The 14,547-nt window shown below is 41.2% G+C and overlaps 1 protein-coding gene across 1 annotated transcript in view; it reads right to left on the bottom strand.

The window, feature by feature from the left end:
• Positions 1-10,419: 10,419 nt before the first annotated feature.
• ret (ret proto-oncogene receptor tyrosine kinase) overlaps positions 10,420-14,547 on the bottom strand; it is an 84,422-nt gene continuing 80,294 nt past the window's right edge. Inside the window, exon 20 of the mRNA XM_078428614.1 lies at positions 10,420-14,478. Within this exon, the coding sequence (XP_078284740.1) occupies positions 14,321-14,478 (158 nt within the window). The 3' untranslated portion in view covers positions 10,420-14,320. The remainder of the gene's footprint in view (positions 14,479-14,547) is intronic.

The raw sequence follows: 14,547 nt of genomic DNA, 5'->3' as shown, positions 1-14,547 counted from the left end.
ATGCAATATAGTTTGGTCTGGGAATAGCTCCATGCAGGACCACAAGAAATTGCAGAGTTGTGGACGTAGCTCAGACCATCACGCAAACCAACGTTGATTCCATCTACACCTCGCTCTGCCTTAACAAGACCACCAGAATAATCAAGGATGAATCTCACCCTGGTCACTCCCTCTTCTCCCCCAAGCAAGAGATACAGAAGTTTGAAAACACATACCACCAGATCCAGGGACAGTTTCATCCTAGCTGTTATCAGGCAACTGAACAGTCCTCTCACCAGCTAGTGCAATCCTGGGCTACCATCTACTTCATTGGAGACATGTGAACTATTGTTAATCAGACTTTATCTTGCACTAAATGTTGTACCCTTAATTCTTTACCTGTGCACAGTGGACGACTTGATTGTAATTATGTATAGTCTTTTCTTTGACTGGATACCACACAAGCAAAAGCTTTTCATGAACCGCAGTACACAAGACAATAACAAACTAAACCAAAAGAAGGCATGAGCTGATGTGAGAGAAGAGAGTTGGGACAGCTGAAGGGATAAAGAAAATAGTTTTTAAAATCTTTCAAAACCTGGAAGTAATCATTATTTGACCTCCATGTTCGTTGGGTAATGGGTATATTTTATTTTCTGCAGTTTCAGTTGTTGGTGCTACCTGGTCACCATAAAAGCCAAAGAAACCGTATGTTTGGCCCGGCATTCCAGTTTGTGACGAAAGCTTAAAACAAATCCAACTTTGGTTTATTCGGGCTGTCACCCATGCAAACTACCCAAGAAAACAGAATATAATTCAATTTCTCTTCACAAATGCTTCCTGACGTGCTAAATTCATCCAGTCGTTTGTTTTATGCTCCAGCATCTGCAGTCTCTTGTGTCAGTTATGGCTCAGCAGGTTGAGTTTTCACATTTCCAGCTTAGTTTGTTTTCATCTATAATTTCCTTTGATTTCACACATTTATTGGTTCTCTGTAATTAACTGGCCTTCAATGCACCCTTCCACCTGGCTCCACACCCCTTTTAAACTTCCCTGCTGTCCACAACCACACACCTTCCCCTTTGTTCTTCCTCTCCACCCTTCCTTTGTCTGCTCGTTCATACTTGTTTTTCATACCTTTGTCAAGTTACCTTGTCCTCCCCACAAGTGCAGCTTATCGAGGTGAGTGTATCTAGCATGTTTTGTTCTACTTCAGATTTCCAACATCTGCTGATTTGCTTCTGGACAATAGTGAATGAAATAGGTTTAAGGAGCATGCCAGTAAAATAAAGTAATGTAATGGTTGATGATACATTAATCATTGATGATCTTACTCCGATAAGATTGTTACTTATGGAGCGTATCTTCCTGATTCACAGTGTTTCCTGTTCAAACTCTATTATAAAATGAATCTTCAGAAACCCACTAGAAAATCATGAAATGATCAGAAGGTGTATTTTTTTAATTCTTATATATACTCAGGGTTATAGTCAACCTTTGGAGACACAAGAGACTGTAAATGCTGGAATCTGAAACAAAATACCAAACTGCTGGAGGAACTCAGTGGGCCGGGCAGCATCTGTGGAGGGGAATGAGCAGTCAACATTTTAGGTTTAGAGGAAGCCAAAATGGCCATTGTTCATTTGCTGCCACAGATGCTGCCTGATCTGCTGAGTTCCTCCAGCAGTTTATTATTTGTTATAATCTTCTCTCTCCTGGTTCTGTTACAGACTAATGTCAAAGGTTTGAAGGATATGTAGTCAATCAGACTTTGCCTTATTCTTATCTTTTCTCTATTCCATTACGTTCTCACATTAAGTGCCAAACACAGAAGTACATAAATAATATGCTTAAAGACCAGGTCCATCAAAATACATTGTGATTAAATATTCCAGTCATTAGGAAATGTACCCAAGTTAATCCCAGGAGTTGCCCTTTTTAAAACAACAAATCTTGGTTAGCCAGTTCATTATCAGTGTACATTTTCACCATTGCAAAGAAATTGGTCTGCAATATTGAGAGGGAAGTGTGTTAACCTATGTAAAATAAAACAGCCTTTGCCTCTGCTAAAGAAGTATGCAGACGACATTATCCAGATGCACTTAGGATTTATACGCTCATTATTTCACAGTTTAATTCCAAAGTTTAAAGCCTGTGCACTCAATAAGTTCTTAACCTCTAATGAAGTCCATTGCCGAGTGTACAGACGTACCTGTGAGACATGAGGAGCTCAAACAAACGTGCATGCAGTCATTTCAAGCGCTCTTCACAAATAGTCTCTGGAACTAACAACCCTTTGAGTAGTTAGTCACATGTCACAATACTTAAAATAACAATAATTATTCACAACCTATATTACATATACCATACAGAGTATTAGGCCTTTAGGCCAATTATTAGAACATAGGACAATAATAATAAGAAGCCAGTTGGCATTTTAAGCCTGTTCATTCAGTGAGATCATGGTTGATCAGTAACTTAACTCTTATGTGTGCCTCTGCCCGATATCCCTTAATCCTCTCACTTAACACATTTTCAAAACTTAACTCATAAAATTAACAATTGGTGCAGCATTAATTGCCTTTCAAGTTTATCCTACCCTCTGCATGTAGTTTTATTTGTGAAAGATGTAACTTTAATTTTTTGATTGGGCACCCAAGGCCAAAATTCCCCAGACTCTTGTCAACAATATAGATTTTATTTAATTTGAATATCACTTCATGTTGCAAAATTCCAGAAAATATAATTTGCATAATCTTCTTTTGTAAGCTATCTCCTGGGAACTGGATATAACACTGGTAAAAAAAAATCTCTGTTGCATTCCCTCCAAGCCAAATCCTATAAAGTGTGATGCTTGGGACTGCTCTCTGTGCTTCAGGTGCAGTCAAACCAGGGCTTTGTGTAGTAGTAACTTGTACATCAGTCTGCTCGATGCCAAGTCCAGAATAATTTCTGTATCTATCTTTGACATTTTCATGATGCGTGTGCGAATCCTGCACTGCTTGTAGACATTAACCTTTAATTCCAGTAGACAATGGCAATTTTGGCGAGTTAGCATCACCCAAACACATCACTTAAACACAGTGCTGAGACTTTGCACACAACATATCTTAAAGGATGCGTTGCATCAAGTGAATAGACCTATTTAATGACATCTGGTTATTCAAGTGATTTCGAATGCACAACTATCACCTCAAAAGGCACATAATATTTGTAATAGAAATTTACTAAACAGGATAATCAACATCTGCCAACATTTAGATGGTAAGACACAATGAACTGCAGATTCTGGTTTACAAAAACTCTCGTATGTTTGTTTGTTTGATTGTTCCTGAACTACAGCGAAAACAGTACACGATAGCGCAACAATTGTAGGCCCACCTTACTCACCGTCATCCCTTTGGTGCTAATGGAAGAATTTTCATTGAAATTGGTGTTATATTTTTAAAGTTATTCACATTTTAAAGTTTAAATCTATCTCATGGGGAGGGGGGGAGGGAGGGAGGGAGTGAGTGAGTGGATGGAGGGAGGGGGGACGGAGGGAGCGGCTTGGAGAGAGGGAGGGGAGGAGGGCGGGATAAGGGGGGTTGAGGGGGATGGAGTGGGGGGGAAGGGGGAGAGGGAAATGGAGGGGAGGAGGAGGGGAAGGGGGGAGGAAGCGGGTGGAGGGAGGGGGGAGGGAGGATGGGGCGAGTGAGGGAGGGGGAGGAGGGGTGATAAGGGGGGTTGAGAGGGATGGAGTGAGGGGGATGGGAGGGGGAGGGGAGGGGAGGGGAAGGGGGGAGTGGGGTGGAGGGAGGGGGGGAGTGAGGGAGGAGAAGGTGCTGCACCAATGCATGAGAGGTTTGGGCCCAACGGCTCCACTTGCTTCTTAAAATTCTGATTCCACTACCTCTGTTCCAGATATCAACCACTGTGTAAAAACAATATACCCTTCAGACCCCCTTATAAAATATCCACCTCTCACCTTTGAACTAAGTCCTATTGTTTGTGATACCCCTATTATAAGATTTGTTTTGCCTATCTACCCCAACCATTCCTCTCATAATCTTGTGTGCTTCTATTAGGTCACCCCATCGTCTCCTTTGCTCCAGGGAAAGCAAGCCAAACTCTCTCCATAACTAAAGTCTTTCAATCCAGGCACCATCCTGATAAATCTCCTCTGTGCTCTCTCCAGCAACATCAATCCGTTCTGCATTCTCCCCTGCACAATCATATCCTACATTACAGACATTACTACACTTAAGAAATACTTCACTGGCTGTAAAGTGCTTTGGGAAAGTGTGGAAACTGCCAGTCATCTTTCCTAACATGGAAACACTGTCCATGATCATTGTCTTAAGGTTTATTTCTGCATGTTGGCACATTCTGCACTAACAACACCCGCTATCACACCAAATCCTCCAACATTCTTTTGATGGTTTAACCCAGTCTCACTACCTCTTCCCGCTTCATTTCCTCGATTGCCCTTTACAGTAAATGAGTACAGACTTGGAGTTTGATTCAAGGTCTGGCAATCACACAGCAGCCCCTGGGAAATAGTAACACCAAGTAATACCACAGAAACCCATTGATCAAAACTAATCTGTGGAAGCAGGCCAATGTGGGGGAAAGAGCAGAGTCAGACTGTCGTCGAATAAAACCACTGCAGAAAGAGTTGTGTGGAATTGTCAGTGATTCAATTCCAAGCATTTCCTCTAAGTTATAATATGCGTTGCAATTAAAGCTACACTGCACCACAGACCAATAATGATTGTGTGACCTAAAATAGAACTACATACTCTCAGGCACAGTGAACAGTCCAGCAGAAAAATCGGAATACAATTATATCTCAGAGGTATAATTGAGCTGCCATGATTAAAATTCTACAATAGAACACTTGACTTGAATTTGCCTGGTGCCTTTCTGCCTTGCTGAACTGTCTTCAGGCTCTCTAATGCATGAATCCCTTGTTGAAATCCAGTGAATATAGTTATATACACACGCAGATTCACTGTATGTAGAAGCAAGGCAATGTCAATATCCTGTCCCTGGTCAATATCCCCAGCATTGCGGTCCTAGACAGGCTCAGTCAGCTACATTAGCCAGGCTAGTATTGATTATCTGCCAAAAATATTATACTCAAGAAAAATATACTATATTCCAAGCTCTCTCATGGGAAAGGAATACTAGGTTGATAAAGGAAAAGATTCAAGGATGCATTCAAAGAATCCATGACAAAATGCTACATCCACACTGTGTCCATTGAATGTAAAACTGCAAGTGTTGAGGCATTTGGAAGCTGGTGAGCGTCATGTGGATGTTGATAAATCTTTGAACTTGGCTAAATCAATGATTAGAACCTTTATTAAAAATTTAGTTGAGATAAAAGCTTCTGCCATGCCAACCTATGGTTATCAGCACTGTAGTTGACTTAGTCAAGGAGCAATTTTTCTTTGGAGAAATGGAAGATATGTTTTGCATTTGGGTGGATGACCAAACACATTGCAACAAGCAATTAAGCCAACTTATAATCATGGAAAAAGCAAGGAGCATTTTCAAATACCTACTGGAAGAAGATGGAGATAGCTCAGAAACATTCACAGCTGGCAAAGGTTGGTTGACAAATTGAAACAATGCCCTAACCTGCATCCATATCTCTGGTAAAGCACAGACATGCAGGCAGCCAAGGAATTTCCCCAGAATCTCAAAACAATAAAGGTGAGGACCTAAATTAATATTTTTCATTGGATTTCATCATATGCATTCCATGTGCCGTGCAGAACAGTCTGAAAATAATATTTATTTTCTTGCTATTAATATCTCATCCTAAACCTTCCGACATGGATCCGGCCTCCTGAGGCCCAAAAGTTTTCACTGCAAAACTCTCCTACATCTGGAATATTAGTTCAATTTTCAATCTTTCATGTTAAGTTCAGGAAGTAAAATTTTCTCAGTGAAGAAGCAGATTTGTCTGGAAAGTTTCCAAATAGTTGCTTATATTCTTGGACTGCACTAAAGATCTGGTCAAAGGCTAGGAGCTAAATCTGAAGAAGGGTCCCGATTTGAAAACATCACTATCCATGTCCTTCAGAGATGCTGCCTGAGCCACTAAGTTACTCCAGTACTTTGCGTTCTACATAAGATTCCAGCATCTGCAGTTCCTTGTGTCTACATCTGGCTAGATGCTAAAAAGCAGATTTCAATTTTTTTCATCGGTTTGTCAGTCATATGATCAGAAATACACTGGAGAAAGCAGAAGAGGTCTAACTATCTTTAAGACTTGAGCTACAGTACCACTAACACTGCCTGAGCTAAGAAGATAACAAAACCAGCTGACTAATTCCTTTCCATTGCACATGTATTATAAATCATGAAAAGCAAAATAAAATTACAGATGTTGGAAATCTGAAACAATAACTGAAAATGCTGGAAACATTCAACAGGTCAGGTAGGACCTGGGGAGAGCAAAAGAGATAAGGTTTCAAGTTGAAGATCCTACGTCAGAACATCTTCAGATATTAAACCATCAACCTTAAGCCTAAGTTTAAGAAAATAACTGCAGATGCTGGTACAAATCGAAGGTATTTATTCACAAAATGCTGGAGTAACTCAGCAGGTCAGGCAGCATCTCAGGAGAGAAGGAATGGGTGACGTTTTGGGTCGAGACCCTTCTTCAGACTGAGTTTAAAATGTAAGGAAGGTGCTCAGCAAAGTAACGAAAAATTGATTGATGAGCAAAGAATAGAAAGCAAAAGCCATTTGTTCAACTTACCCCAATTAAGTTCCTTGGTGAGGTCAACCTCGAAATGAGGACTAATTTGCCTCCCTCCATTCCTTTGCTAATTCATTGATAAATTATGGACCAGAAGAGCAGCTCATGTTAATGAATGAAACTTGGATAAAACTCTCACCCTCTCACCCAAAACGCTCACACCTACTACCGCTTTGTATTATGTTAACGCTTTCCTGCAATTGTTAGCCTTTCATCCATCTTCAAAGTCCTACTATGCTGAGACAATTAGAAAAGGAACAAACTTTTAGTTATGCTTTGTTTATTAGTGAAAGATACTTCATCCCTAATATATATTTGAAAGGTTGAAAGCATTAATTGAATAAAACAATCACATTTGAACCTCACCACATATCCTGTATTTATTCTGGAACTTAACATAAAAGGAAAGTGCGGAGCATTTGGATAGCAGTAACAGGATCGTTCCGAGTCAGCATGGATTTACGAAGGGGAAATCATGCTTGACCAATCTTCTGGAATTTTTTGAGGATGTAACTAGGAAAATGGACAGGGGAGAGCTGGTGGATGTAGTGTACCTTGACTTTCAGAAAGCCTTCGACAAGGTCCCACATAGTGTGCAAAATTAGAGCACATGGTATTGGGGGTAGGGTACTGACATGGATAGAAAATTGGTTGGCAGACAGAAAGCAAAGAGTGGGGATAAATGGGTCCCTTTCAGAATGGCAGGCAGTGACTAGTGGGGTACCACAAGGCTCGGTGCTGGGACCGCAGCTATTTACAATGTACATTAATGACTTGGATGAAGCGATTAAAAGTAACATTAGCAAATTTGCAGATGACACAAAGCTAGGTGGCAGTGTGAACTGTGAGGAAGATGCTATGAGGTTGCAGGGTGACTTGGACAGGCTGTGTGAGTGGGCGGATGCATGACAGATGCAGTTTAATGTGGATAAGTGTGAGGTTATCCACTTTGGTGGTAAGAATAGGAAGGCAGATTATTATCTGAATGGTGTCAAGTTAGGAAAAGGGGACGTACAATGAGATCTGGGTGTCCTAGTGCTTCAGTCACTGAAAGGAAGCATGCAGGTACAGCAGGCAGTGAAGAAAGCCAATGGAATGTTGGCCTTCATAACAAGAGGAGTTGAGTATAGGAGCAAAGAGGTCCTTCTACAGTTGTACAGGGCCCTCGTGAGACTGCACCTGGAGTACTGTGTGCAGTTTTGCTCTCCAAATTTGAGGAAGGATATTCTTGCTATTGAGGGCGTGCAGCGTAGGTTTACTAAGTTAATTCCCGGAATGGCGGGACTGTCATATGTTGAAAGACTGGAGCGACTAGGCTTGTATACACTGGAATTTAGAAGGATGAGAGGGGATCTTATTGAGACATATAAGATTATTAAGGGGTTGGACACGTTAGAGGCAGGAAACATGTTCCCAATGTTGGGGGAGTCCAGAACCAGGGGCCACAGTTTAAGAATAAGGGGTAGGCCATTTAGAACAGAGATGAGGAAAAACATTTTCAGTCAGAGAGTTGTAAATCTGTGGAATTCTCTGCCTCAAAAGGCAGTGGAGGCCAGATCTCTGAATGCTTTCAAGAGAGAGCTAGATAGAACTCTTAAGGCTAGCGGATATGGGGAGAAGGCAGGAACGGGGTACTGATTGAAAATGATCAGCCATGATCACATTGAATGGTGGTGCTGGTTCGAAGGGCCAAATGGCCTACTCCTGCACCTATTGTCTATTACCTTTAGAATTTAGAGGCAATCCTGAAGGGTTGTCAACTTCTTGGGACCTCTTGGAATATAACGTTGTGTCTCCAATAACGTAGGGAATTTGGGGTTAATCCTGATACCATGGTCAATCTTTGCTTTTCCTTTTTTACTTCAAAGTTGATAACTGTCCTAGGGAGCTAAGTTTCCAATTGCCATTCACACAGACCGCAGCCAACAAGCCTGACTTCAGCCAAAATTCAGTCTAGTGTCTGTGGAGACCTAGTAATTTTGATACGATACACCTCATGTGAGATATAAAACAGTAGATTAATTAGATTTGTGATGTACAGCAGCTTACTTTAACAAACGGTTTAAAGGTTTTGTCTATTTCATTTTGCTGTTTGCAACACAGGGCCCCAACCTAGACAGCATGAGCATTGACTCAGCTGTGCACAATCTGCCACCTTGTGGCTATACCAAAGTCCTGCTCTACATCTAGCTACATAAGACTGTATTGGATCGACCACACATAATGAAGCAATTTGGCCCCAAACGCTCTATGCCAATGTTTACGCTCAATGCCAATGTTTATACTCCAGTCGCTCACTGATCATCTTCATATCAATTTATCAGTATAATTCTCTTTACACTTTTCTGTCAAATGTCTTTTTTCTCTCTCACCTTAAATTTGCCACTCGTGACAGAGAATCTTACTAACCTTTGGGTGGAAATGTTTCTTCTTTCACAGCTGAGGTAGTGAGGTTCCCAGAGAATTTTGCACACATTCACTAGGCTATACTTTCAACTTGCATTAAAGCTGTTGTGCAGCAGGTAGATCAGCTGCCTTCTACCTTATCTGTCCTATTTACATTACTCCTTTGCATTCCCTGCCACATTAAACCACTGCCTGGCCTAAACTTGAGCATAAAATGTCCTGAATAACTGCTTTGGAGAAGAACAGGTGTCCGTGCCAAGTACCCACCTATTTTGGAACACCCAGCAAATGTGAATAGCACTGCACAACCACATAATAGAGTGGACAGAGTTGTCTAGAGTAAGAGAAATTTACAGTACAGAAACAGTGCCTTTAGCATATGGCGATCACACTGATCATCAAGCATCCTTTACAATGATGTGTAGGAAGGAACTGCAGATAGTTGTTTACACCAAAGATAGACACAAAAAGCTGGAGTAACTCAGCGAGCCAGGCAGCATCTTTGTAGAAAAGGAATAGGTGACATTTTGAGTTGAGACCCTTCCAGTCTGAAGAAGCGTCTCGACCTGAAACATCACCTATTCCTTTTCTCCGGAGATGCTGAGTTACTTCAGTTTTTTGTGCCTATCTTTTACACTGATCCTACATGACCCCCATTTTTATTCTCCCCACATTCTCATCAACTCTCCACAGATTCTACCACTCGCCTACACACTGCAGACAATTTACAGTGGCTAATTAACCCACTGACCCGCAAGTCTTGTGATGTGGGTCGAAACTCACCCGGTCGGTCACAGGGAGATTATGTAAATTCCCCACAGACAGCTCCCAAGGTCAGGATTGAATCCAGTCTCTGGTGCTGTGAGGCATCAGCTCTAATAGCTGTGCCATTGGCCCACTTGTCATTTTATTTCAGGACACACACACACACACACACACACACACACACACACACACACACACACACGACAGGCCACTCCACAACCAAAACTGAAAATATTTCCTGCTTCAAAAGCAGTTTCAAAACAAATTGAATCAATAGAAACGTAGCTGAGAGAGTAATCTATTTATTTTATGCAAAAAAAGATTTACATCCATGATACATTATTTATTGCATAACAGATTATCAATATTATGCCACTAAATCTACACAACAAATGCAGAAACAAATATCATTATGGTTGAAAAAATACTGAAATATTCAGTTTAAATAGTAATCCTCAAAAATAATAAATTAGTTCTAATGAACGGAATTGAATGACATTATTTAAGATAATTTTTATATTTTAAAAATATATTTCCAAATTCTTTTGGTGTGAATTAACAACTAAGAAACACAATGCTACAAAGAGAACAGGCAAGGCCAAGAAGATAGATTTGATCCTGAATTGTGCTGCGAATACCAAGGCAAAGGAAATCTGCGCACCATGGGTGTAAGTCACAGTGATAGAACAATAGGCAAGATCTGTCAGCAAAGATCCACACACTGCCATAACAAGCCAATCTATCGGTGGCATTGGTTGAGGGAGGAATGTTACCTAGGGCACAGTGGACGATGGCCCAATTACACACCTTTCATGGAAAAAAATATTGGGCTGGGTGCAATACACATCCACTGCATAACTAATAGTAAGTTTTCCCAACCATTTCTTCCCTGTTATATACACATGTATATGCACATGCACATTCATGCAAAGGCACTTGAAGTGTGTCATATACATATAAAGGCTAATTTTATGAAGATGTTTCCTAAGCAAGCAGCGGTGCTGGGCGGTTTTCCCTCATGACAGATTCAACTCCTTTGTACTACAACCCTTTCCCTGATCTGTATTCCATCCTGCAAAGCTCCACACTGTTGTAAAACATTGCTGAGGCCAAAATTGTTTCCAACTGCGGTCATCTCACTTTGGTCTGGGGATTGAGTATAGGAGTCAGGAAGTCATGATGCAGCTTTATAGGAATTTTTTTTAGGCCGTATCTGGAGTATTATGTGCAGTTCTCGTCGCCCCAATGTGGAGGCTTGCGAAAGGATGTAGAGGTTTACTAGAATTAGACCTGGATTAGGGGTATTAGCTGGAGGGAGAGATTGGACAGACTTGAATTGTTTTCTCTGGAACCCCAGAGGCTGTGGGGAGACCTGAGAGGGGTATATAAAATTATCAGAGACATAGATGAGCTACCTTTTTTCTAGAATGGAAATATCAAATACTGGAGGGCATAGCTTTAAGACGAGAGGAGAAAGTGAGTTGTGACAAGTATTTTGACACAGAGGGTGCGGAGTGCCTTGAATGTGCTGCCAAGGGTGGTGGTGGAGGCAGATATGATAATGGCATTGAAGAGACTTTGGATAGGCACACAGGTATGCAGGGAATGGAGCGATATAGGTTATACGTAGGCAGCTAAGAGGTGGTCTTGGCATCATGTTCTGCACAGACATTGTGGGCATCCTGTGTTGTACTATTCGATGTTCTATGAAGGATTTCAACAACATATTGGTGAGAAGGTAGCTGAGCCAAGTGGTCCAGAGATCACGGTGCACATTCACTTTAAAAATTCAAGCTCACTTTGTATCATTTGATATATTAGATGGAGGTGAGAGTGGTTACAGCTGCACTTATGCCACAGTCAAAGGTAATGGATGTCCGGCAGTGATGATTTCTTCACAAAATGCTGGGAGTAACTCAGCAGGTCAGGCAGCATCTCAGGAGAGAAGGAATGGGTGATGAGGTTTCTCTACAAACCATTTTGTTTTGTCAGGGAAGAAAAAAGCAAAAATATGATCATGGGGTCATCCTATCCCAAGGAACTGTAAGGAATGTTTGGGATTAGAAGTAAAGAGGAAATTTAGATTATTGAGAATTCCCTCTTTCAATATTTTTTTAAATTGTTTGTAAACTGACAACGGTTGGGATGGGGGTCCAAAATGGTTTACTGATTCATAAAGAAACATCTCAATTTCTGGCGAGTATTTGTAAACATTCATTACACATTGGGTAGCATTAATTTTCCCAAACATCACTTAAATAATTTGTCGCAATAATCAAGATATCTTCTGAATCACCATTCCTAAACTTCGTCCACTATTTCTATTAATAATTATAGTTAGCTCAAATTAGTTGAGTTGTTGTTTCAAGAGAGGTGATAAACTGAAACAGATAAATCATTATCTCCATTGAAGCCCCATGCCCTTGACTGTGGTGTATTCACAGTTTAATACACTAACATTATATGCACCATTTCTGAGGCTATTAACTCAATATTGTCAGCATTGGTGTCATTTAGCACCTCCCAGTAGATAGCAGTGTGGTGTTGGGGCCAACACTAACATTGTGGAACAGATGGAGAACAAATGGATGTTTGAAAGGGAAGTGAATAAAATCCACATTCCACACCCCCCCTTTCACAATACAGCTTAAAAAGAATCCTTAACAACCCTGGTAAGGATATATAAAATGCATCTAAGGTCACAAATCCTATGTTATTGGCCTTCCTTTCTCCACTCAAATCATTCAAAGCAGCTTTATAAAAAGTTTACCGCACCATTTCTAGGTGCTGTGACATATTGATACACACACAACCTTTAGTCACAAAAGGGCAACCTCACTCTCATTCTTTGGGAGCTTAGGCAGAACCAACTCTCATCTCGAGCAACACAACTCATTTCTGTATCAATGGGGTACTTCCTGTAGATCAGGTGGGATGGTGAAATGGGGTGCCTCATCCCAGCTCTAGCAGAAAGAAAGAGAAATACTAAGGCTGCAGCATCAGCTCATACACATGCTGATTCTTGGGCTTTCTAACATGGCTGCTCCAATTCAGAGTGTGGCCCAAGTACAATAGGATCATTATCATTATCTGGATTTTAGTTTTGCAGCGTTTGATTAGCATTGTGTTGTTTGCTGAATCAACTCTGTTTAAATTAATTTTTCCAGTTCTCACCAAGAATCAGTATCAATGTTTTTTCTTGCTGCACCAATGCCATCACATCTGGTGTACCCCAAAGATCTATCCTTGTCTCCCTTCTATTTCTTGTCTATATCTTACCACAAAACCTTGTCTCAGTTTCCACATGTGCACTGACAATACCCAGCTTAACCTCACTAGTGCCTTCCTCTCCACTCTTGAAATTGTAAGATCGCTTGTCTGACTCTAGATATTTCTTATACCGAATATCAGAGGGACTAAAGCCTTCAGCCCCTGGCTAAGCATCATTGTCAAGGCCAGCGACTTTATCCTTACCCTGGCAACAATCAGAACCTGAGCAGACTGTTTACAACCTTGGTGTTGTATTTGACCTCAGAAAGGAGTACTGGGTCATCTCTTCCTGCCATCATATCTGCATAACTACACCCAAATATTCCCCTACCTCAACTCAGCTTCTGGTATGGTCAGACAAGGTGGCCTTGATTTATCAGAATGTCACTGTGAGCCTGAAGGCTACTTGGCCTACTCTTGTTCTAATACTGTGCTTTGATACTTCCACAACTCAGGACTTCCAGGATACATGCTCAATGATAGGGAAAAATGGTGGGATGTAGAATGTGTGCATGTCAGGAGAACTGATTTACAGCCAGAAGCGGCCAATGCTGCTCAAATAATCCAGCCACTGAGATTAAAACCTAGACTGGTGGTGTAAGTAATAGTCGATAACTGTGAGGCAGCTGCAAAGGCATTGTGTTTTGGTTTACTTCAAAGCGCAAGGGTAAATTATTCTAAATATCTAATTCCTTCAGCCACAGAAAATTAGAATTGGCACACAAATTGCTGTCACCATTAAAGCTATGTATATTATTTCACCTATCTTTCCATTCATCATGGCTCCAGCATTTCCTTTCTCCACTGCTCGGCCCTCCTGGCTCCCAATCCACCTCCCAGTGTCTCTTCCTTTCCTCAGTTCAGGTAATTAAACAAACACCAGATCATTTCAGGCACGGTGGTAGCGATCACATTAGGGAAATGGGATGAGGCTGGATCAAGTAGGCCTTGTTGAAGCAATAGGTCACGTTGTGAGGGTTCAGAGGTCACCCATTCCTCACACCATGTCGGGAGCAAGCAGTTAGGAATTCATCCATTTTGCCCAGTTTAAAGCATGTGGAGAAGGGAGTATGTGTCTGTGTGTGTGTGCGCTGTGGGAATAAGGTATGAATGTGCACACGTAGCAATTGGCTTGTCGTGGGCTTTTTAAGTATCACAACGCTCCATTAATTTTGCAGCTGTCGGTGACACCATCCAGTTTGCATAAACACTATCATTTGCATATCTTGTAAAGACTGAGTTAGTTCCATCGAATCTTGTGATGGGGACAGGGCTGTCTTCAGACCAGCAGGGGTACGAGATGCCTAAAAACGAAAACAGATAATTTTTTCTGCACAAGGGGGAAAGCACAACAAAAAGAAAGAAAGATTCAG

This window comes from Rhinoraja longicauda, chromosome 35 (assembly GCF_053455715.1).
Source record: "Rhinoraja longicauda isolate Sanriku21f chromosome 35, sRhiLon1.1, whole genome shotgun sequence".
Classification (NCBI taxonomy): Eukaryota; Metazoa; Chordata; class Chondrichthyes; order Rajiformes; family Arhynchobatidae; genus Rhinoraja; species Rhinoraja longicauda.
This window is presented reverse-complemented; position numbering and strand designations above follow the sequence as displayed.